The sequence below is a fragment of the Halichoeres trimaculatus genome, unplaced genomic scaffold (assembly GCF_033239565.1).
Source record: "Halichoeres trimaculatus isolate MK-OKI-2021-1 unplaced genomic scaffold, fHalTri1.1 fHalTri1_scaffold_18, whole genome shotgun sequence".
Lineage (NCBI taxonomy): Eukaryota > Metazoa > Chordata > Actinopteri > Labriformes > Labridae > Halichoeres > Halichoeres trimaculatus.
In genome coordinates this window covers 26,756,843-26,781,149 of record NW_027437196.1, presented here as the reverse complement: position 1 = coordinate 26,781,149, position 24,307 = coordinate 26,756,843, and the positions used below count along the sequence as shown (strand labels likewise).

At 40.7% G+C, this 24,307-nt stretch overlaps 1 protein-coding gene across 3 annotated transcripts; it reads right to left on the bottom strand.

Annotated features, from left to right (window-relative positions):
• Positions 1-1,024: 1,024 nt before the first annotated feature.
• Positions 1,025-24,105, bottom strand: LOC141807270 (putative ferric-chelate reductase 1). 3 transcript variants are annotated; one of them, XM_074693153.1, is made up of 16 exons: positions 23,664-24,105; positions 20,215-20,321; positions 15,263-15,399; positions 14,260-14,357; positions 12,776-12,977; positions 11,967-12,164; positions 10,107-10,208; positions 9,819-9,963; positions 7,392-7,499; positions 5,859-5,974; positions 5,591-5,677; positions 4,475-4,566; positions 2,027-2,085; positions 1,751-1,894; positions 1,382-1,401; positions 1,025-1,299 (listed from the first exon to the last, which is right to left on the bottom strand). In XM_074693153.1, the coding sequence occupies exons 2-16, from the start codon at positions 20,291-20,293 to the stop codon at positions 1,210-1,212; spliced, it is 1,677 nt and encodes a 558-aa protein (XP_074549254.1). In that variant the 5' UTR covers positions 20,294-20,321; positions 23,664-24,105; the 3' UTR covers positions 1,025-1,209. The 3 variants fall into 3 exon arrangements, with proteins under 3 accessions (XP_074549254.1, XP_074549255.1, XP_074549253.1); XM_074693154.1 differs by lacking the exon at positions 23,664-24,105 and adding an exon at positions 23,423-23,554; XM_074693152.1 differs by lacking the exons at positions 20,215-20,321; positions 23,664-24,105 and adding an exon at positions 15,735-16,578.
• Positions 24,106-24,307: the final 202 nt, after the last annotated feature.

The window sequence follows — 24,307 nt, the reverse complement described above, 5'->3', positions numbered from 1 at the left end:
CATGGGTATCCCAGCTAGCAGTTCTCATTATGTATCAAAGATGTCTTCGATGTAAGATTCAATTACCATTTTTATCATTTTAAATAATGTTCCTGTTGTGCTACCTGTTAAAAAAAGAACAGTTTGTCTCCAACATTCAGTCCACCTTTGGATTACATTCTTTAGGACAAAAATTGTTATATATGCCCTTATATATGTCCTATGTTCCCCTAGAGTTAAATAATAACTAATAATTAAGAAATAAAATGTTTACTGGATGTCCCTGATGCTCTTTTTCTCTGATGCTTCAGCGTGTTTTGATTAACTGTGTACATGTAATGAGGGATGATGTACATAAGGAGAAAGTTATGGGGTATAGGGCGCTGACAGGATGTGACAGGACCCTGATGTGAACCAGAGTGGTCCTGTCACATCCTGGAGGTGTACAAAATATGAACATAAATCAAGCTATCACAGGATCATTGAACTACCCATTATTACACTCTTTCTTCAATCAAATTTACTGCAAAAAATATAGTTTCACTGGCTAAGCAAAAGAACATTCAACAAATAGTTCTAGTGCTACAGAAAATATTTAATAACAGCAGTAGTCATGTCCATTTTTCCTTGGAGGGCCTCATGATGCTGGGTCCAAGTCTTTGAAGATGTACTTTTTTTCGGGCAGCATTGTCGTACTTTGTCAACTGAAGCCAATGCCAGTGTCAACACTGTTTGTCAATTGCTTGACAGGCTATTAAAACTGACATTTTAACTTTAGAATAATAATTTTTGACATAAAGATAACATTTTCAGCCCTGTCTATCTATTAATGTGATTACAAAAACATTAATGTGGATACTAATAGATGATTTGGGAACTAATATTTGAAAAATACAAAAAAAATCCGAATTAAAGCCATTACAAGCTTCCTATGGAGCTGGGGGAAGGCTTCTTATCCAAATGAGGGAGTAATGACATCTGAAAAACTTAACCTGCACAGTTCTCATCAGAAAATGAGCTTTAGGGACAAATCCTTTGAGCCAGGTAGAAAGTTGCTTTATTTTGTTACAGACATTGAGACAAAATGTTCCAACACTGGATATAAAAACAGCATCTGTACAACAAAAAATACAAAAGAATGAAACAATAAAAACATTCTTAAGAGATTCCCCCTGATGGCTGTTGATTGATATTTCTCTGTGGGTTGTTCATCCTCTCTCATTTCTCCTCTCAGGATCTTCCAATCCCAACCAACAGGGCCACCAAGAAGGCTACGTTCCCTGACAGGAACACAGCGAGTAGCAGATGGTTCGCTGTCGTCTGTGAAAACAAGTGCTGTTTATGTCAAAAGGCAAATCAATTTTAACTTTATTTGGTTTCAACGTCTTTATTTGTTTCTTACCCTGTTTGACACCAGAGCATCTGAAAAGTATGAGAGAAAAAAATGAAGTTCACTGATAAATGAATATAAAGACTGCAAAGAATTCAAACTTATTTCCATGACAGTTATTTTCCTGTATTACCTTACTGTCTCACTAATTAGGCTGTGTTCAAAACAAGATCCTGGTACATGTGTAAATGTAAATTACAGATCCAGTGTGTTTTGGGATTGAATTAAGAATTATCCTCCACACTGCACCTCATCAGACTGTTCTTTAGATCAGATAGTGGAGACAATGCAGCAACAAGGTCTGCAACTGCCCCACGCTCAATTCGTCTTGTTCTCAGTGAAGCTACATGTGTTTCAGGGCCACACAGAAAGTTGACCTACCTTTTGTATGAGCCTGCCATTTTAAATGGACAGTCAGCAGGATGCAGAACAAACCTTCCCAGCCAACAAAGCCACCCATTGTTTTCATCAGCCATTGGTCAGACGTGCTGTCAATCAGCTTCAAACCTGTAAATATGGCTGCCACTGTGTGACGTCACATAAATACAAACAACAGTAATTAGGTATGATTGCATGTCTGCAGAAACGTTTCCTTATGGATTAACACTACAGAGGACCGCCAGGGCCTCACGTGTGCAATGAGAATCAAGGACTCACCAGACAAAGCTTTTATTCCCACTCCATTTACAGTGTGAGTCCAGTTGAACAGAAACCTCCTGAGGAAAAGAGGGAAAATGAAGGATTAGCTGCTGCCTCATTTAAAGGCGAACAGCAGGCGTATTACTAAGAATGGTTATAGTGACGTCAGGGAACACTTGGCTTTCTGAAAAGCTTCCATTCATTTATTCTTTTATAAATACCAGCACATGATCATGATTCAGCTTTGTAAGCACTGGTGTGCACAGACTTTTTCAAGGGCAGGGAAAAAGGAGGAAAAAAAGGCAAAAAAAGATGCATTTATACTACCATAGAGGGAAGTTTTTAATCAGCCACGAAGGGGCAGTTTAATGTGCAGAAGATACTTTAGTGCACATTCAAGCCTCCTAGAGGACACTTTGGTGCACTTTTTTGGCTCTAAAGGGGCCTGGGTACATGATTTGGCCCCAAAAGGGAGACTTCAGCACATGTTTTGACTCCAAGAGAGGACTTCAATACCAATTTGGCTCTGAAACTGGCCTTAGCACACATCTTGGCTCTAAACAGGGACTATAGCACACGTTTTAGCTCTAGTAAGGGGGCTCTGGCACGTTTTGGCTCTAGTAAGGGGGCTTTGGCACACCTTTTGGCTTTAAACAGGGACTTCAGCACACGTGTTGGCTCTAATAGGGGGCTTTGGCACACAATTTTGTTTTAAACAGGGACTTCAGCACACATTTTGGCTCTGAAATGGGCCTTAGCACCTGTTTTGGCTCTAAAAGTTGCCTTAGCACAAGTTATGGCTCTGAAACAGGCTGTAGCACACATTTTGGCTCTGTAAAGGTGCTTGACACACTTTGGCTCTAAAAAGGTGACTTCAGCCAGGTTTTGGCCCCCAAGAAGACATGTCTTTGGGCATTGTTTAACTATTGGGCCACCAGTGTTTATAAGATTAAGGTAATATCATTTACACATGAGTAAACTTTAGATAACATTTCCTCTTAGGAATACATGCTTATATCATGACCGAAAAGAATACTTTTAACCAAACATTATCGAATGAAAATGACAGAAAAACTACAAATAAGTAAAGCTGCATATGAACAACACAGGATTCTCACATGTTCAGCCAAGTCAACCAACGGCCCCTTAAAAATCATTAATCTCCAACAGATTACAGAAGTAACAATCATGTTTAAAGAGGAGGTAACAACCTGAAAGATGTGTGAGCGTCACATGACCGGAACTATTAGGAGACTTATTCAAATTAAACGAAACTAAAACTAAACCTGATCTCAGTATTTATTGTTTCTTGTTATTTGTTTATTCTTGGACTTATGTAGTTCTTGTGTCAAGGGTCCACAAATATGATTACCTCACCCCAGTTCTGAGGTCTCTTAACTGGCTCCCTGTCCCACTCAGCTGAGTACAAGGTCTCCCCCCTCACCCATCAGTGCATTCACAGACATGCCCTCTAAGGAACTCCTCTCCCTCCAGACCTCTTCATGCACCCTCCAAGCCCCCAGACCTAAGCTCCACACTATGGGTGATAGGGGAGTTTCTTCTGCAGCTCTGATGCATTGGAACACTCTCCCTGACCACCTGATGGCCCCACAGACTGCAGATGCTTTTAAACAAGACCTAAAAAATTATCTTTTAACAAAAGCACTTAACTAAATGGTTCTCTTCTCAACTTCAGTCTTAGAGACTGTAGTATAATATTTTCCTGCTCTGCAGCACTTGGAGATTGCTGACATGTAATGTGCACTACATATCAAATTTATAAGTAGTATAATTTTTTGTTTACAAAGCGAAAATTTTCTATTTTTTCCTAATTGTTATTTTTACTTTTTGTTGTATTTCTATTGTTATCATTATGTTTGGCACTTTGATTTTTGTAATGCTGCCGTAACAGAAAGTTTCCCCTATGGGGGATCAAGAAAGAGTATTCTATTCTATTCTATTATTTCCACTATGGTGGAAAGAAGGGATCAACTTGAAAGAAGACAGATGTATGAAATCTCTGTTTCTCAGTTAATACTCCTGGTTTGTCTATTTGTCTTAACTTTGATAGAACAACTGGAGACAGGCAGGACACGAGGGGAAGGAGGGGAAATGTTATGCACTGAATTCATCTGCTGCCCCTCTTAGTGAGGCTGTAGGCTCCCTGGAAGCAGCTGTTAACAAGCCACCTATAACTGGTACATTGTTGGGCTGAATATTTGATCAGACATGTTTTATCTGCTCTCAGCTGCTGAGTTCATGCACACAGTGCTGGCTGTGTATTATGTTTATTCTGTTGGTTAATTTGACTGTTCCATAAGTTAGTCACATTGGTTAATTTGAATTAATGTGTAAATCAGAAAGATTTCAGGTGGCTCCTCTCCTCTTTGTTCATAAATGCAAACAAGGTCAATAAAGATGGAGGTGAGGACTTGTTCAGCTGCACCCACACAGTGGTGTACCCACAGTGGATGTTGAGGTCCACAGCGCAGCAAAGCCAGCATGGTTTGAATGAGTGAGAGGATCATAACCAGGCAGCCCAGCACAGGATGAGCCCCCTGCAGAGAGCACAGAGGACATGAATCTGTTACACTCGGGTCTCTGCACTGCTTTCACTCCAGATGACAGAAGAAAAAACAAAAGGAGCCGGTAGAGCTGAGAAAAGTAGCTTCAAATTATATCCCAATGTTCCATAAAAGGAGCTAGAACTAGAGGGTGCAATGTAGAGATGATGTGTTGCTAGCTTCTTTTTGATAGTGATTTAAAAATTCATGGTTAAAAAAACTGGAAAAGTTCCACTGCAATCTAAATAATCTATCTAATCTCTCAAAACTATAAAGTTAATACAAACTTAGCACAAAGGTAAGGACTGGTTCTTCCATTATTGTAACATTCCTTCTTGGCAATGAATCTTATACCATTGGTTAGCTTGTATATTTTCCTTTTACATTGCGTAAATGTTTTAAGGAACACAAAGATTTGTATGTAGTATATAGTTTTTGTTTTGGGAAACAGCCTGGGTTTCTGCTCCAAAAACCGGCAGGACACATTTTAGTGATGTGGATAGGGCAACGCTAAGCTGGTGTGCTGCAAAACAAAGCTGTGGCATTATCTGGAGCCTCTTCTTTTAGGTCTGCGGATTTTCCAGCGTAGTCATCTACTTTGATGTAGCTCTCCTGAGTCTCTGTGTCTTCAAGACGATCAAATCAAGGTGGAAGACTTGGTGGATCATCAAGAAACCCAGAAGGAAACCAGCCCTCTCTTCTCCTCTCCTCTCCCACAACAGAAGGGGGGATTGACCATGTAAGCCTGGCCTTGTTGGGTTTTATATTTATGAGTTTTAAAGCAGGACCTGTTGTGCTTTCTTTGAAATATCAGGGCCCCAGCAGTGAGAGCTTATGCTCTTTTTTTTTCAATAGGTCTTTCAGATTGGCACCATTCTGCATTTAGATTCCCATCATGCACTAGTCTCAGGTCTCTGCAGTCAGGCTGTGGACATTCTATGTTTTTGAAGCTTGTGGAGCCTCTTTTCAGGTTTTAAAATAACAAACATTGTTGTGTGTATTTACTGTGTATACTGACCCCAGACCAGCCTTTTACGTATGAGAAGGGAAGAATAAAGGCGATGGCTGTGGTTGCTACCGTCACACACATCACAGGAAAATGGACCTGAAACACACCAACAGTTCAATGTGAAAACACACAAAGAGGTCTGACAAGAATCTAAAACTGAGAGAGAATAAACTTTAACCGTACAGGTAGAAACAGGGTTGTGTTTTATAAAAAATACTAATAAATATAAATAAATAATACACTAGAGATTGCTTTTCTGGTTGTTTTGGGGCCTCACCAGAAACCACATGTCTTTTCCCCACAGCTTCTTCCCATTGGCAAACTTATTTCGATATCTGGCTACCACCATCCCCAGGGACGCCATGGCCATCCAGGCTATTAGCATCAGGGCTCCTGGAAAAAAAATTAAAGGTTTAAGACTTCAAATGTATTTATCCATCCTCTACCAGATAAAGACTGGATAGTGGACATACACCGATCGACTGGTCAACCGATCGATTGGTGTCATTTCCTTAATTTTGGGGGGGATCGGTGATCGACCCATCCTTACATTTGAAACTGATCTTATATACCTCCTGAAAGGTCTGACAGCCAGCCTTTGTTGCTTTTTGCTCTGAGACCTAAAACTCAGGACACTTTATTGGTTGTTAAAGTTAGAACATAAAAATTGTATTGTTTCACAGGTATTGTTCAATGATTTTCAATAAAATACGATTAGAACATTGAAGGTATATGCTTTCAGTTATAAAAAATAAAAAATAAAAATGAGTATCGGCCCAAATCGGTATCAGCAGGTCAGGCTTTTTAAAGATCTGTGATCGGTGATCGGCCAGAAAATTGTGATCGGTGTGACCCCTACTGGATAGGCATCAACAGTACATTCTCCACCCCAATGTTCTGTCTGGCAGTTTTACAGGCTTTATAGTCAATTTTAGAAGTCTTATTGACGTTACAAATTTTTGTCCAGCTTGGACAAAGACCTGGAGACTTATCACAATCTGCCCCAACAATCCACTCTGAATTGCCTCTTGAGACGGGACTACTGCACCTTAACTTTAGTATAAAATGCAAATAGTGGTGGAGGAGTAACTCTGCTCCAGGACCGGCATCAGGGGAACCAACAAGTGTCACAGAGGTAGAACATTGTCCCTGCAAGTGTTGAAAGTGTCAGGTTGTAAAACAAAAACCCTGGTACTCATGTGAATCAATTTTTTTCTCCCACCCCAAATATTTGCACACTTGTCTATGAGCTTATTTTTACAAATTTGTACAGATTGTTTTCCTCCTCTTTCCCTTAATTTTGATTATACACCTCAAGAAATGTGGAGAGAAGGGTGGGTGATGTGTACCAGATCTTGCCAGGACCAGGAACTGATCCTGTGACCACTGTAGTGAGCACCATGGTCTCTGTTCACAGAGTTCCTGAGCTAAACTTACAGCCCCACGCCATATCTTTGGGAATTCCCTCTAAAACAGTCTCCAAGTGTTCATCTAAGAGGAGTTTTGCCTTTCAGGCATCCTGTTTGATGATTATTCAAAAGTGACTACCAGCTCACACTTGAACAATGTTTGTCTTCAGAGGGATCAATGTGCTGTCTGTTTTTTTCACAAGGTTCATTAAAAGGAACTGCTGGATGCAGTTGAACGGATGAGCCGGAATAGTCTGAAATTTATTAGAAGTTGTTGCTGCAGGACCTTTAACAATCCTAGCAAGGGATGGACTAAACTAGAGACAAGCATTTCTAAAGTTTTCTGCTGCCACATGATCTAACTCTACAGCTTTACAGATACTTAGGTTCAACTGTTTCACCATGTGCTTTGATGATGTGAGGCCATCCCGCTTTCCCAACCAGCTTAGGCCTGGAGAGGTTTATTTTCTCATCACTGGTGAAGGTGGCTGAATGGAACTGGATTTGTCCTACAGGAGAGAAAGAAAGAGTCACAGATTAATACATTTTTCTTATGGCTGTGTTAAAGGTGAATTTAATCTCAGTTAAATCAGAAACCAGATGTGTTGAAGTGTTTGGTGACATCATTAAGGTCTTGAAAAGCCTGCATATGTAGGGACCATCCGGATATATTAAGAGGACAGTGGAGGTGTCAGGTGATTCGAATCAGGAAATCATGTATCTCCCTAAAAGCAGCCACAGTCTATTTGTATCCATGATGTAACTACAGCTCTTAGGGAGGGCAACACCACCAGGTGTGTCAAGAAGAGAGCTGAAGATCAGGTGCCATGTCCACATGTAGCTGGGTGTTTGGGAAACTACAGATATTTTTACACCTTTACGCCTGTCGTGCACAAGAAACTGCAGCTTTGCGTCACTAAAAATGATGTTTTTTTTAAAACTCCGGCCAAAATGACGATTTTGGAAAAACTCTGGGTTCATGGTTTCATGAGGACGCTGGTAAACAGAGTTTTCAGTTCTCAAACGTCACAGCTAAATGACAGGGGCTAATTCTGATTGGATGGCATAGGTTTTACATCTGGAAAACACTGACAAATATTGGAGGTGTCCCAGTCCGATATTGATATCCGATAGTGGTCCGATATCAGCAAAAAAACAAGTATCGGTATCGTATTGGAATGCATCTCAAATCTCTAATATAAGCAGTTTCTATTACCCATTGGTTAATAACAAATGGGTTAGTTTTTCATCATACCTACTGTTTCTGATTACTGTTCTTTGTTTAAATAATATCACTTAATCAAGCCTTTTCTAACATGACAGACATACTGCAAAATAAGTAGGGCTGGGCAACGATTAAAACTTTTAATTGTAATTAATCACATGATTTCCCTGATTAATCATAATTAATCACATTGTGAAAGTGCCATAACATCTGTCATGCAAACACTGAATCAGTACTTGTTATACAGTAATAGTTAAATCACATATTTAGTGCAAATCAAATTTACAAGATGTAAATACAAAATTAAAGCTTATTGCCACTGTCAGGTCATTAAAGTGATACTCCGGGATGGAACAAGTTGGGTCCTATCACAAGGTTTAGGGCAGAAATTACCCCTACAGCAGTGTTTTTGTGCAGCAGAAGCCCAGAGCGCTCACACCAAACACCCCCTCCCTGCTCCTCTGCTGGTTTCCTCTGCACTCAGACGGGGACATATTTTACTTGACCAAAAACACAAATAAACGGACTCCCACCGAAAAAATCTGATATCAGTCTGCATTCACGCTTTATTTAGAGAATTTTCAGCACGTTACTTTCACACAGATTCACCACTAAATAAGGCTCTAGTTCTCATCGTGTCTCTTCGTCCTGGCAGACTACCTGCGTTTGTTTATATCTGGCACGCTGCGCGCACGGACTGATACACTAAGCGGTGAGCGCCTTTAAGTTCCGTGGCGTTGCTCCTCTTCTCCATGTTTGTTTTGGTTACTCATCGTGTTTTTCCGCCAATTTCACTTCCGGTTCCACCGCAGTCAGCAACAGACACTTACAAAATAAAAGCATGTGAGCAACATGCACTATTGTGCGATAAAATATTAAACAGCGTTAATAGATTGACGGGTTAACGCAAAAATAACGCGTTAACTTGCCCAGCACTAAAAACAAGTAATAAAAGTATGCATGTTTAATGCTGATATCGTATCGGATTAATATCTGTATTGGTCAATACTCAATGCTGCAGTATCGGTATCGTATCAGAAGTGAAAACGTAATATCGGGACATCCCTAACAAATATGCCTCGAGTCGCACTTATCAGCAGATTTGCCTGCTGCGTGTGGGTAAAAGTATTTAAAAACAAATGGGGGAGGATACTCATTTTTGAAAATACCCGGCTACGTGCGCACAAGGCCTAAAACACATGAATAAGGTCTGGTGACATCCCTCCTGTGTTTCTGAACTATTTCACTGTGTGTGATGAAAGCCAAAAAGCCCTGCCATCACCACCTGAGCCCCTCTCTTCCTCGGTTTCCCTGGAAATTGTCTATTCAATAACAATAAACTCAGGAGGATGGTTGAAGGCTTTGACCCAACAAGCCTTTTGAACACTTGAATCAAAAAGATTGATTCATGCCACGTTTTTGGTAATCCCCTGTCGTGTTAACAGTAATGTAACTGTTGTGAAACTTTCAAACCTTACGTCTAGGTTTCCTGGGAATAGCAGCATGCCATGTAGATCTGTTCACCATAAAAAAAATGTAACTTTATCCTTAACCACAAATAATAACCGCTCCCTTTTGCATCATTGCACATTGTGTGGGTTACCATTGTTACTGGGTCCATAGGCGAACATGAGATGGTAGGATTTGTTAAACCCTGTGGTCCTCTCAGTTGACAATGTGTTCATTGAGGTGAAAGAACAGCTGATCACTCGGCCCTGCACTGATGCTCTTATATCAGAAACCTTCCCCTAGAAGACAAAAACAAACCTCAGCATTCAGCCAAAAAAACAAGCAGCTAGTATCACCAGTTACATATCAACATCAACGGTCCATTATTTGTTACATAAATGTGAGCGTATTTAAATGAGCAGTGTAGTGAAAAGGTTGGTACCAGAGGAAGAGTTAGTGGAGTAGTTCTTCCTGTTGAGAAAGCATGCTGCAGCCGCACCAGACCATCACTTCCTCTGACACAAATATAGATGTCATCGTTTCCCTGAAGAGATGCAAAAATAGGAAAAGGCACAAGTTTTTAGGCAGGTTTCAAAAGATATGAAAGTCAGGCTCAGAGCAAAGATCTTAAAGCATTTCATTAGTCGGTGAGGTTTCTTATTATGGCATAGTAACCATGGCTGTAGCCGCAGAGGACCAGACCTCTGTAAAAATTTTAAGATAGAAGAAATTGAGAGTTATGTTTTGGAAGAACAAAGAGACAAACAAGGTTTTAGCTGTTTGTGGATGAGGGGGACAGCTGGATGTTGTCTGGATGATGTTGGATGATTGATTTTAAGGAAGATATAACACATTTTATGAATAACAGCCGTGCCCTCGACCTGTTTTTTTTTTTTTTTTAAACTGGAAGAAGCTTATGGTGAAAATATTTCCTCATCATCATCTGGGGATGAGAGTGAAGCTGAGGAGGATGACGTTAACGCCTCTTCTTTTCACACTGATGATGAAAGGTGGAAGAATGTTCTCGGCCTCATGTTGATTGAAACAATATAAACTCTCTTTTTATGAGCATTTATCTGTAATTGTATGTTGAGAATATTAGGGGTGAGAGATTAAACACAGAGCCTAAACTGTACTTCAAGTTGTGTTTTCATATTGTTGCAGGGAGCCTGAGAATAAAATCTATAGAGTCCATGTTCTCATACAACAGAAACCCTTAATCTCTAATCTTCTCAATTGTTTGATTTTCATGTGTATGAACAGGGATTATGAGCTTCCTGAACCATCTACAGTTTATACGATAAGGAGGCCTACACATAGAGAGACTGGGAGGAGGACTCAAAGGGGGTCCAGATCTCCACAGGCCAATCCACATCCACCTTTGGAGCCCTGAAAAAAACAAACAGACCCTGACACTGCCTGACAAACCTCTCTATCTGCATTTTCAATGTTTCCTCTACAATATTTAAAACTTCAGAAATGCGAAGAACATTATTTAGATTTCTATGTATTTTTTTTATATCAAGTTTATATTGAAGATCAGCAGCTAAACAAAGACAAAACACTTACAGAAATATGTGTTCTTTGTTGTAAACAGTTGTCTTTAGTTTGATTTTGTCTAAATTTTCCCTTTTTAATTTGGCATTTGAACTATTTGGGGCTCAAGAAATGCAAATGATATGATCTAACTCTCTGTATAAGAGTATACACGGTCTGTTTTGAAGATTGGCTACTAAAGACAAATATAAAAGGCTTGAGAACTCCTGCTTTGTTGCAGAAAAAGGCTCAATATGATTTTATCTCATTATTTGATTCATATTTACAATCTGTGTCTTTACTTTCAACAGCTCAGATTTTGGACTTACTGAATGTGAAATCTTGTATACAGCCCTGACAGTGACACAGGACTTTAAGGACTGCTCTTTCCCTAAGTCCAGTCAACAATAAAGCTGTGCTCCTGATAGCACCCCCTACAGGCCTGGAGCACATCTGTTTTCGGGGCTTGATTTGCAGCTTTTGCAGATGTTTTTGATTTTAACTTTTTAACGATTTCTGTGAATTTTGCACATCATTGAAAAGATGGATGGTTTCTAAGAATGTCTGATAGGCATCGTTTCCAGACACGCCATCCACTATACAATAATAATGAAATCTGTGAACATTTTTTAAACTCAGCCATGTTTTCGATGGCTTTTATTTTACGCCTTCATTTGTTTGTTCCCATTTGTTTCTAACTTATCAGGCCTCACTGTTTATGTTTGATCTAAAAACTGGAGTGAGAGAAACATTTTTGCTACATTACCATCAGCTGATCATCTGAGAATCCAAAAGCGATGTACCCATCCGAGGACCCGGACATCTCAAAGTGAACAGCTTCTTCACCAGGATGTAGGATTCTGGCTGACATGAAGTAACAGTTGGGGCTGCTTATAGGGTCACAGTTAGACGGCTGACTGAAACACACCTTGGAGACACCACAGTCACTGCTGGAGATATTGACCTGCAAAAAAATGGTGAAAGTCATGATCGTGAAAGGGTCACCATGGAAACAGTCAGTGTCAGCTTCTTCCTTTAACAAACCTGTGAGTACATGAAGACACAGAGAGCTGCTTTACCCTTACTCAGTGCTAAAAACATTCAATCACATTATCTGCTATTATCCAACAGTTATCATCAATGATGATGTATTAAAGAATGTATTATTTAACAGGTTATTGAATAATAGTACGAGGCATTTTTTGATAACAGACAACTTGATTTGATGGAAAAAATGTGATAAAGAAAGGTGCAAAACTTGTGCACCTTTCTTTACCATCATCACCTGCTTGAAGCAACAGGGCTCACTGCTGCTTTGTCAAGAAAATCAAACCAAGAACTTGAGAGAGACTCACAAGGGGTGGACTGAGTCTGGAGTTAGAGGACCAAGAGCCACCACGCACAGGGATCCTCAGGACGAGACCACGACTATAGTATTCTACATATGACAGCCAGGGGTGTGGCCCCTGAAATCTGATTGGCCATCCCAGTGGAAATTAGAGTGATTTTTACTTCTTACTCGGTTTACTAAGAGGACAGAGGTAGAGTGACATCGTTCTGGTCAGTACTGCTTACAGCAGAGGCTGCAGGTGGATTTTCTGTTGTTTTCAGTGTTGGTGCTGTTGGAGTAGAGGGCCTGGTTCCTGGTGATGCGGTTGGACTTGTGCTTGGGCTTGTGCTTGGACTGGAGGCACCACCTGCAGTGTCATTAGTGAAGGTCAGGACAGGACTTCTAAGATCTACCCAGAAAGTCCTGTAGTTCTGGACCACAGATGCCCTGTAGACACAACACAGGCGGTAACAAAGGTTACAGAGCATGCTGACTGAGGTGGATTTTGATGTTTTCATTTGTGAATCTATAAGCCTCAGGAGGTCAGCTTGGTTCCTTGTTGAGAAACCAGAATGGAAGCTCAACAGAGTGAGGTCAACCACAAACCTTAGCTAGTTAAAAAAACACTCTAACAGCATTTTGGGTAATGTTTCTCTCTTTACTTTAACTCCTGCACATTGTCCTGTTATCAACAAATACATTTATAGGAAAGGTTCTGGCCCAAGACCTTCAGCAGGCAAACAGTTTCCAGAGGAAGGCAGACCACCTTTAGAGGGTTGTGGTTTCCAGGACGCATCTAATCAGCATTGTGAAACAGTGAAATGTGAAACACCAGCTTCTCGTGTACAAACAAAACCAAACTCAAGAAGTTATCAAATGTAAAGCCATGAAGTTAAATCAAAAGGGAAACAGAAAAATGACGATCAATCAGTCCATGTTTCTAGTTGTGAAGTCTTCTCATTGATAACCAGCTTTATTTTAAGAATGCAGCTTTTCATGAGTCTATTTGTATTTTAACTGATAACACAGTTATACCCCACAAAGACTGAAATCCAGTCAGGTCTTAATGTCTTATAAAAAATTAAAAAAAAGAAATCAAGAAAGAAAAATGTCTACAAGACTTATTTTGAGCCACATTTACCTGACAAGTCCATAAAAATACTTTATGTAAAGATATTGAAAGCAAAAATGACGCAAAAGTTGCATGTACAGAGTAAAAAGATAAACCAGGGGATCAAGAAAAAAATAACTTAAATATTTTGTTTTAATACATTATTCTCATTTCAAGGAACTTGACATTTCATACTTTTATAGATTTTTTTATTCTTCACAAACAGTTCAAGGGTCAATTTTTTCCTTTAATATCTGATACAAGACATTTTTCTGGACTTGTCAGATGACTGTGGCCCAAATTAGGTTGTTTAGTTTTTGCAGTGTATGAGTGTTAAACAAAAAGCTGAATCATTTTGGGAACCAGATCATCATTTAGTTCTTTAGGAGCCAGCGTTCACAGAATAAATCACGATACTTCACACTGTTTCAGTTCTTAGGAAAAGAGTGAGGCCTGTCTGTAGTGGTTCGTGGCCTAGCCTCCATTCTGTTATCCTGTCTGGTTAAACAAAGGGGCCGTGGCTCATACACTCTCCATTGACAAATATCTCATACCACCCCATAAAGAACAGAAACTGGACAAAGAAATGGAAAGGTGGAGGAGAAAATAAAACCTTACCAGAACTGAATGGGTTTCTCAGTGGATGAGGCTTCTGGTCTCCATGTCACCTGAATGTAGGTCTTATCAGACCCTGATCTGTGGGAAACAGCTGAGTTCTACAAACACACACAGACAAACATGGAGTCATGTGATCTCACAGAAAAACAGTTTTACAGTGGATTCAGTCACAGAGTCGACCCATACTGCATGCAGCCTTCTAACCTGGTGTCATTTATTCTCTTCCTCACAGACTCATTTCATATTAAACCCAACTAGTGTTAGCCATAGTTCAGAGTCTCTGGGGGTACAGAGATCCTCTGAGGGACTTCATTCCCCATGTGGGCTATGTTGCAGACCTTTTGGGGGGGGGACCTGGGCAATGCTTTGGAACTGGACTCCTGTGAGTCAGTTTGCTCTTTTGCACAGTTAGCTCCCCTACTATTTATTCATCTGTTGTAACTGGTTGTATTTATTTGCTATTATGTATTCACAACTGTATTCACTCATACTGTAGTGGCATTATGTGGTTGCGCCTGGCACTTTGTTAGGTATTCTGTGTTATGTGTGTATGATGTGCTGTCTGATGTGACTGCAGCATGGGTGTTTGGCCCAAAATGAATTTCTCACTTTGTGAGACAATAAAGTTAATCTTGAATCTTGAATCTTGACATCTCCTTGGTAACATATCGTCTTCAGTCAAAGATAAATGATGGACTTTTGGGGGAACACGAAAACTCTGTACATTTTAGGACATCCTCAGGTCTCAGAGCAGGAGCAGATCATCCATAAAATACAAAATTATGTTTCTCTGGTTCGTGGTTGGCATAACAGAACTTGAGAAGAAAAAAAATACAAAAGTGATTGAAACTGTGAACCTGTTGATTAATGATGAGATGGACCCTGGACCAACTGTTTGTTTTCTACAGCAGTGACCCTCAGCACAGCAGTTTAAAACCAAGTAATACTGTAAGATCACAGGAAGAAAATGATATAGATCGATTCTCTATGTAAGTTAACTCACAGGTTTCTGGCTACAGGTGAGCTGCTGAGCCGACTCTGCTGGCAGGTCGAAAGAGCCCACAGGAGACTGTCCTCCAACCTCTCGAGCCTGTAACAGGAAACCTCTGAATGGTGTGGAAGCTGTAGCCTGGAGCTTCACTGAAAAAAAAACACAAACAAACATGCCAGACCGGTTTCCACCTCAAAATTAATCACAGTATGTTTATTCCCGAATTTAGACAACGCACAGTTAAATATACAGAGTGCATTCCTGGAGATGGAACAATGGATTCCATCTGAAAGACAATAAAATAGTGATTCTGTGCGCTTCTTCAATCCAGTGAGCCACCACTGTCTGGAAATATTTAAATTCTTTAGTCACACGATGAACAGTAAGTCTGGACTATTGTGTTCACAGATCATATGTAAATGACTTGAAAAGTTGTCTGTGACAATGGTGCAAAAACTCCACTTCAGAGCAGCCTCCTTCTTACCTTTTACCACCTCTCCAGGTGTGTACCTGACGCTGTCTGTGGTGACCTCAAATGGTGGGGATTCTGTCTGTGGGGTCAGCCCAGAGTGCTGCGGTCGCATATTATTACAGCTGCCCGTAACCTGTCCTGAGCTGTAGCAGAAACCCACCGGACTAAGACATACCAGGAGCAACATAGCACAGTCCATTTCACCAGAGCAGCCCGCTCCCACTCAGCTCAGTGAGCATCAGCCTTACAATGCTGCTATTGAGTTCTCAGGAGCTGAGGTGGAGTCTGAGTCTCCAGGAAACAATGACTGAGGGGAGGCCACGTACAGGTGCCCTGTTTCTCTCCTACACATCCAGAGAGACAAAGACAGGACGACTGAACTTAATCTGCGTGTGTCCACCAAATCTCACTCTGACAACAGAAGCAGGAAAATCAGAGCACAGGGGGGATTCCATCAAGACTCACATCCACCAAGAGGGGAAACACAGAGGGTAAACTTATTCAGGTGAGACAGACACAGGTGGAAAAAAAATAAAATCTGGGTGCAATAAGAAAACAGACTTACAGAGCAATAACTAGACTAAGTTGGCAATACCAAAGGCTCAACATGACAGCACCGGCACTAATTCACCTTGGCCAGAGTGTCGTTACTAACTCTGTCAACATTTGTTCAATCAGAAAAATTCAAGCAGCACTGAAAACCTAAACTTTCAGTGATATATGGTGTTATGGTATGTTGTTCATTTCTGTAATCACAAGCATGTCACATAGCCCTGCAAAGTACAACAGAAATATGTGAGCAGAAATGTAAAAATGCTGAACAACTCTAGAATATCTAACGCTGACAGAGAACTGGGACAATGTACTTTCAGTCAATTACAGTGTTTGTCTCACTAAACTTCTAAAAAAATCATGGGGGGTTTTGTTTTTTCCTTCTTTTTAACAGCTAATACTTCATAGCATGTGCAGTAATGTGATCGCTTGACCAGATGTTATGAATCCAAGTTTATGTACGACTGGAAAAAAGGGCCTAGGCACTCAGACATTTGGCATTTTCAGACCAGTTTAGCCTTACACTCCAGTTGCCTTGGTTTGGAGTATTGAGAATAACTGAGCTGAATGAGTGAGAATTTAAATGGACACAGAAAGTGTAGTTTGCTACTTCACAACACAACATCACATTTTAACTCAGTTTTTTATTCAAGTGCAAATATTGACTGAGAGCGCATTTTATTTTTATTGTTTTTGGATATTTGAAAGTTATTGATATTCCAATTTACAAAAATAAAATATTCATTAGAAATAAATATTTATTGCATTTGAAAGGGTGTATTGCATTATTGTGATATTTATTTTTTGTATTAGTGGATAATTTAGTCTCAATAAACATTGTTTATAATAATGTTTATCGTCTGAGAAAACCCACTGGGGACACTCCTTGGGACCTCACAGATGCACCCTAGAAGTTTTGGAGCCCTCAGGCTACGTTTGGTGGAGTTACAGCCCATTTGGTGGGAGGCTAAAAACAGGCCTAATTTCCCTTGAAAAACAGCCCGCAAAAAACTGCCTTTTTCCAAAAATTGGACCCCAAACCCGGTTCTGAGAAAACCCACGGAGGAAGCTCCTAGGTAGTAACATTTATTCAAAATCTGTGTGGGATTTCTACCTCTGGTTTTGTATCAGGGAACAGGGAATCCCTCACAGTTGACATGTGTGAAGCAGTGTTTCCTGTTTGTTTCATTGGCCTACTCTTCCTCTTTCTTTAAACATCACACCAGTGGGTGTAAAGGTCTGCTTGACACAGGCGTGGCTCAAAATTTAATATCAAAGTGACACATTTATCAATTTCCTTGAATGTTTTGTCAATGCAAAGATAAGTTTGGACGCTGATTCACCCTGGACGGCGCGTCGGACGTGTTTGGGGCGTTGGCGCCACGTCGTCATTGATTTGATGACGTGTGATGCTCCCACCACCTGCTCCAGCTCCAACCCCCTTAGAAAGAAGGAGAAAATAATCTGCGCGGTTTGTCATCATCTAGATTTATACGATACGACGTGAGTACCCTACAGAGACGGGAAAAAAAGGAGCAGGCTTGGCTGAAAGTCGCTGAGGAGACAGGTTTTGAAGGTTATTTCTGTAAATATTTGTTTCCAGCTGGATTTGCCTGCATGGGTCATCACTGAGTCCGACTGTATTTTCCTTGGCGGGGATTTGCCATAAAAGATGGAAGAGCCTGATAGAGAGGAGGAAGGAGCGGGGCAGAGCCAGGGAAAAGATAGAAGTTCTCTGTCATCTCTTTCCTCTACCCCTTCATTAACCCTAGGGAGACCTCCAGGAACATGGGTCGTGGGGTCGAGGATGAGGTCGCAGGGAACAGTCAAGCAGGGCCAGTGGAGGTGAATTACTAGGGAGAGGCAGCAGCCCTCTCCTGTCATGCTTTTGAAACCACAGTTCATTGTTTTTCAGATGCTCTTTTGGGCTTTCTGTCAACAGCCGCGTTTCCACCTAGCAGACCGGTTCGATTCGTCTTGGTACGGCGCGCATTTTGCAACTTTTCCACTGACTTGTCCCGCGACGGATCCCAAAAAAACAGGACGAGCCGTCCTACTTTTTTGGGACCCTTTAGTATGGGTGCCACACTGAACTGATCCGCTCTCGGAAGGTGGAGCTATAACACTGCAGACTGTTGATTGGTCAAAAGAATCGTCACTTACCCTGACAGCGGCTGCATTTCTCCTGGAGGCACACAGACTTCTCTGAAACAAAGCTTGATTGCACTTTGTATCAAAGAGCTACATGCCAATCACAGAGAATAAAATGCTGGATGTCTTCCATTCTGTGCTCTGGATGTCTTCTGTGTTTACAGTGTCGCGTTTTTCTTCATTGTTGGATTAAATAGTGAGGTAAGCTGCTTACACGCTGCCCACCACGAGAGGGCACAGTTTGCTGTGGAAACGCAAACAGGATCAGGCTTGACTGTACCAAACCGTCCCAAACCGTACTGAACCGACCTGGACTGCTTGGTGAAAACACAGCTTTTGATTGAGCAGGCTTTCTACTCCGCCTGCACAATGACGCGCGTTAGCCCCTAAGCTAGTCCAGCGTCCAGCCTCGGGCATGACGCGTGTTTAGATTTGTCAATTTGCGTCCGGTGTGGCCGCAGAATTAGTCTTACACATGGGGGTCTTTCAGAGGCTGGGCTGGAGACTCTTCTAAGCTTCCCTTTTGGCTAAATGTGCCTGAGATAAAGCAATCAAGGGTCTCAAGCCCGGATTCTGAACAAGGACATCTGTATTTGATGCAACACAGGCGAGCCTTTGAGTGAGATGTGAGTTTTGTTTGAAAGCTAAGACAACCTCTCTGAAATGTCCACTCTCTCCTTGTGTTACAGAAACCTACAAACTTGACAAGTGCTGAATCCTGTGATCTGAGAGGTTCTTGTTTCCATACTTTAAAACAGGCCTGACGTTGTTGGCAGGATTCAAACCTGCGTGGGGAGACCCCAATGGATTTCTAGTCCATCGCCTTAACCACTCAGCCACAACAACTGCCCTGACAGCTCTTCCGTTGTGTGTTCTCTTTGATTCAATGTAAAAAAGTTACCCTAGAGTCATATCACGTGTGAAGGTTCAAATGCCCTCAACTTAACATCCCCCAGTCCTTTTCAAGTAACCCCTGACCCACTCCCAACTGTTAGTTCATGATGCTGTTAAACATGGCTCTTACACCATTCTTTACTGATGGTTTCGTTCCACCATTGAAATGCTGATTATAACTGCAACTTCATAAATAAACACACACCTGCACCATCTACAGTCAACAGATAAACTGTGATATCGAGGAATCAAACCCATGTCCACTGCTTGTCATTAGACTATACCAAACCATGTGTGTGACATGTGTGTCCTCGTTCTCTGAGACACACTGAGTTGACGAAAATTCAACACAACACATGTGAAAAATGTCAAATTCAGCAGCTGCTGTCCCTTTGGAAACACAGCACCTCTCTTGAAAAACCCACGTCCAGATTCAACAGTAATGAGATGTTAAAACGAATGAGATGTTAAAACGAATAATTTCCACAACACTTGGAATTTGATTACAACAACAGCAGTTGTGTCAGTTTGGTCATTGCTCCACAAAGCATGAACCCTTTACATTTGTTCAAGAAACTTAAGACACTGAGATGGCTGGGAATCAAACCCAGGTCAACTGCTTAGAAGGCAGCTATGCTCACCACTATACACCATTGTCACAAAAAACTCTGTACAATCTTGCCAACTCAGCAGTTTCTGTCAGTGTGAGAACTTACTAAGAGGAGGAACAAAGAGAGGAGACAGACAATATGGAGGAGCAAAGGGAGGGGAGAGAGAAGAGAGAAGTTTCCCAGAATAAAACGGAGAGATTCAGCCATGACTCCTGAACTCTAAAGATCCAAACATTGAGAAACACTCCTGAAAACACAAAGTGATGTGATGCAGTTTACCTTACCAGGTGATGGATGAAGCAGAGTCACATCAGGCTCCATCAGTGTGAATATCCACTTTACCTTTAACACGTTCACAACCATCCTCCGATTGTGTCGTGTTATTAATGATCTGTAAAAATAAAAAAGGAAAATGGAGTGTGACTGAGGTTATCATTGTGAACTGATGAAGTAATGATGAATTCAAACATTTATTGTCTTCAGTTCAGAGCATTTTGTTTACAGTCTTCTGATGTGTGAGACTGGAGTCAGCATGGACCACTACTTGTACAGGTGTTGTGAGGCAATGCATAGACTTATTTCTGATTTTGCCACTTTTTCTGTTTTCATGTACAAAAAAAGGATTTTTTTGTAAAATAAATAAACAAATAAAAGAATGAACCTTTTCTTTTCTCTCTTTTTTTTTTAGCTCAACAGCTAATTATTTGTATGTGAAAACTATTTTAGCAGTACACCTCTTGTTTTCTAAACCTTTCAATAAAGAACGTTTACTTAAATTTCCAGTGTATGAAGTGAAACTGTAAAACAAAAACAAAGGTTATGCTTTTTAATTAGCATAAACCTTTAAAAATATTGCTGAAATACTCTGACTTGTTAAGATTGATGTTGAAAAAAAATCAGCAGAGTTTGATTATTTGCTCTAACTTCTCACCATTGTCTACATTTTCTAATGATCTTCTTTTTGAGCTGTTTCAAGAAAAACAGATTGTTCTGCGATGGCCGGGAATCGAACCCGGGTCAACTGCTTGGAAGGCAGCTATGCTCACCACTATACCACCATCGCTGTGTATACACACCTCCTACACTGCCAACTCAGCACTGGAGCACTTCAGTGTTTGAGTGAGTGAGTGAGTGAGTGGGAGGGGACTGAGGAGAGGAAGAGGGAAGTTACCACTAGAGATCAGAGATCTAGCTTTTCTTTTCTGTAGTTCTGTTCATCTCAGTTATTGTAACGGATAAAAAGGAGGTTAATACAACCAGAAGTCCATGTCATAATTAAAACCTGCTTAAGGAAACTTGTGAAAAGAAAACCATGTACTTTACTGTAAGTCAAGGTTTAATCCAGCAGATGGCAGTGTTTGTCAGAAACATGTAATGGGTTTCAGGATGTGGAGGGTGGTGTACCTTGCAGGGCAACTGATGCAGCTGAGCATGTCTTTCTCAGAAATAAAGGTCACTTTGAATCAGGCTTATTCAGTCAGACTCTTGGAGCACTTTTCAGGCACAAAACAGTAACACAGAGTGCTTGATAAATGGAAAATTAAAATAAATAAAAGTTACCAGACAACCACCACACATACACACAAATTAATAAAGACTCACTTTGCCATGAGAACTTGCACCCACTGCCATGACTATCATCAAGGTGTGTTTGTTTGAAGTAAATTAATGGAGGACAGACCTTTCCAACACTTTTCTTAGTTCAAGACAACTGTTTACTGGATACAGAGTCACAAGGTTATAATAGTTAGTTAGAGCACTATTGTTTGAAATGTGACAACAACCATACTATGTAAACTCAGTTTGTACCTTTGTTTAGTAGCCCGGGTCGACCGGCAGAGAAATGAGGCTTATCGTAAATGCTGACTCAAGAAGTGGGCTTTGAGCCTTCTTACTAACAGCTATAGGGCCCTGTCAGTCACTTGAGTTGAGCTATGCCTCTGATTGGACAAACTTCTGATCCTAATAAAAGAGATGCACCATTCTAGCTTTTCTGGTCCCAATACCCATACCTGGGCTTTGGGTATCAGCTGATTCCGAGCCTGATCCAATGCCAGTGTTAAATAATAACCTGCTTGCCCTAAGACTGGTAATGTTTTAAATAAAAAAAACAAATATGAGTACATATGGCATTACTGAAGTTAATATGTATCTAAACTGTAAGTATTTAAATGTTTAACAGCAGTTTGGTTAAAAAATGCTTCATAATTTACAGAAATGACTATTTGATTATTAAATTTTATACCTTGTAGACTAAATCATAGTTTAGCCTTACTGTCTGGTTTGGACCAATCCTTTCCCACCAATACCCGATCCAGCTTTGAGTGGCTGGAACGGCCAGACACCAGGATTGGATCGATGCATCCCTACTTGATATCTTCTAAACCAGTGATTCTCAAAGTGGGGTCCCAGGAGCCCCAGGGATCCGTGAACCACAGCTCCAGGGTCTCCAGAATAATTGAAAACTGAGTGACTGTAAAAGGGTGCTGTACCACCAAAATAGCTTGTCAACAAACTGGGATCTCTTGCACCAATAAAACCAGCTATTTTTCCCAACACTCCCTCCCAATGTAACTTTAAACCATGAGATCAATTCTGATTCTGATATGATCGTGACGTGGCTATCACTTCATTGTGCTCAGGGATATTAAAAAAAAAAGCATTTAAAACAAAATTCACCTTGGAGCCAAAATTTCCTCAAAGTTTACAGAATGAATTAATTTTAAAGTAAAATTTGTAGCCTAACTATTGTTGCAAAGTACTAAAAAGTTCACTATTATACAGAATTTACATTATGCTAATCAACCTTACGATAATGAGTGTCCTTGGAAAAATGGCACACCTGAAAGAGATCTGTGGTCTACAAAAGTGTGAGAACCATTGAGTTACCCCCAGACAATATGTGCCAATGGTGAAATAAGCAACTCAAATTCAAGCTGTTTTTTTGTTTTGTTTTTTTGACAGGGGGGTGTTCAAAAAATTAATGTTGTAAAAGTTTTTTGTTTTTTTTTAGTCTGGTGTGTATGTGGTTTCGAGTTTTTTTTGTAGCCAGCCTCAAGCAGATAATGAACTACAACTTTTAGCACTCCTGCATAGGCTTCGTTTTTCTAAACCAAATGCTGTTCTTTGTCACAAACAGATAACCTAGCTCACCTTCTATTTCTCTCCTCTTTTGCTACTATTCAGACTTTTTTCTTTTTGCCAGTCCCAACCCAGTGTCCACCATTACTAAAAACTAACCAAAGAACTTCATTTTAGCACAAAAACACACGTCCTCTCAATGCTTCATTCTGTGGACCCCTCTCCCATGGTGAATAGCTAGGTGTTAGACGAGTTAGCTAGATACTAACTCATCATATGGGTCTCTCCTGCTTAACAAATGGAAGTTTCCAAAATATCTCTTTTTCATGCTGACTGGGCCCCTCACTAGGTGTGCTCTGTGCGTTTGTCCACATTTGTTGGTGGAAATTACATCTTAAAATCATATTTTACCTCGCACTTCTATGTCCATCCAATGTGGCCGCACATCCGGGTAACCGCAGTCAAATAGCGACATCATCGTGAACACTTAGTGGGTCCTGTCGACTGAAAGGGAAGCTGACAAAAAGTATTTTGGAATAACCTATGTGAGTGCTTATGATCTCATTTGGAATTGTGTATCATGAGCAGGCAAGTATCTAGAAGAAGATGTTTTCAAGTCGTTTTAAAAGTCTTCAAAGCCTCTTTAACGTACCGTTAGCCACCTAGGTAGCAGCATGTAGCTTGCAGTGCGGGAATCCACGTGTGATTAAGTCCATGCTATCCATGTTTCGTTCAGTTGTCAGGAGTTCCGTTTGGTGTGTTGAAAGGGTAATGTCAAAGGAGTCAGGAAACCTTCCAGTTATTCCTTTTAAACATTAATGCGACGGAAAACTTCCTCTAGTTCTAGTTCAGGCTAGCGGCAGAGAAGCTCGCCCGGGGCGCCGTCCTGTGGTTGCCGTCTTTCTTTGGAGGCACAAGCAAAACCGCTAGTTAGCACGCAGTCACCGAGTGCAGATGTTAAAACAGAGACGAAATGCAGCTGCGCAAGAGCGCCTCCGTGCTCACAGGTTGGAGTCGACACATATTTAGAAACAGATTTAGTTGACACTGGCTGCAGCCAGCAGCCAAGTTCTCTAAGTGACAACTTAAAGGACATATTTTACCATGACTGCTGTTTGTAACCTGTAGAGGGCGACATTGCATTGAAGATTGATTGAACTTCATTCTCACAGCCGTTTTCTCTTTTTCATTTAACAGAAGTTTACCATGAAAACACAGGCAATAATGTGGATATTTTTGAGTGAATGAGGCACCAAGTCACACTATTAGACTTACTTATGTGACACATTGTGTTAT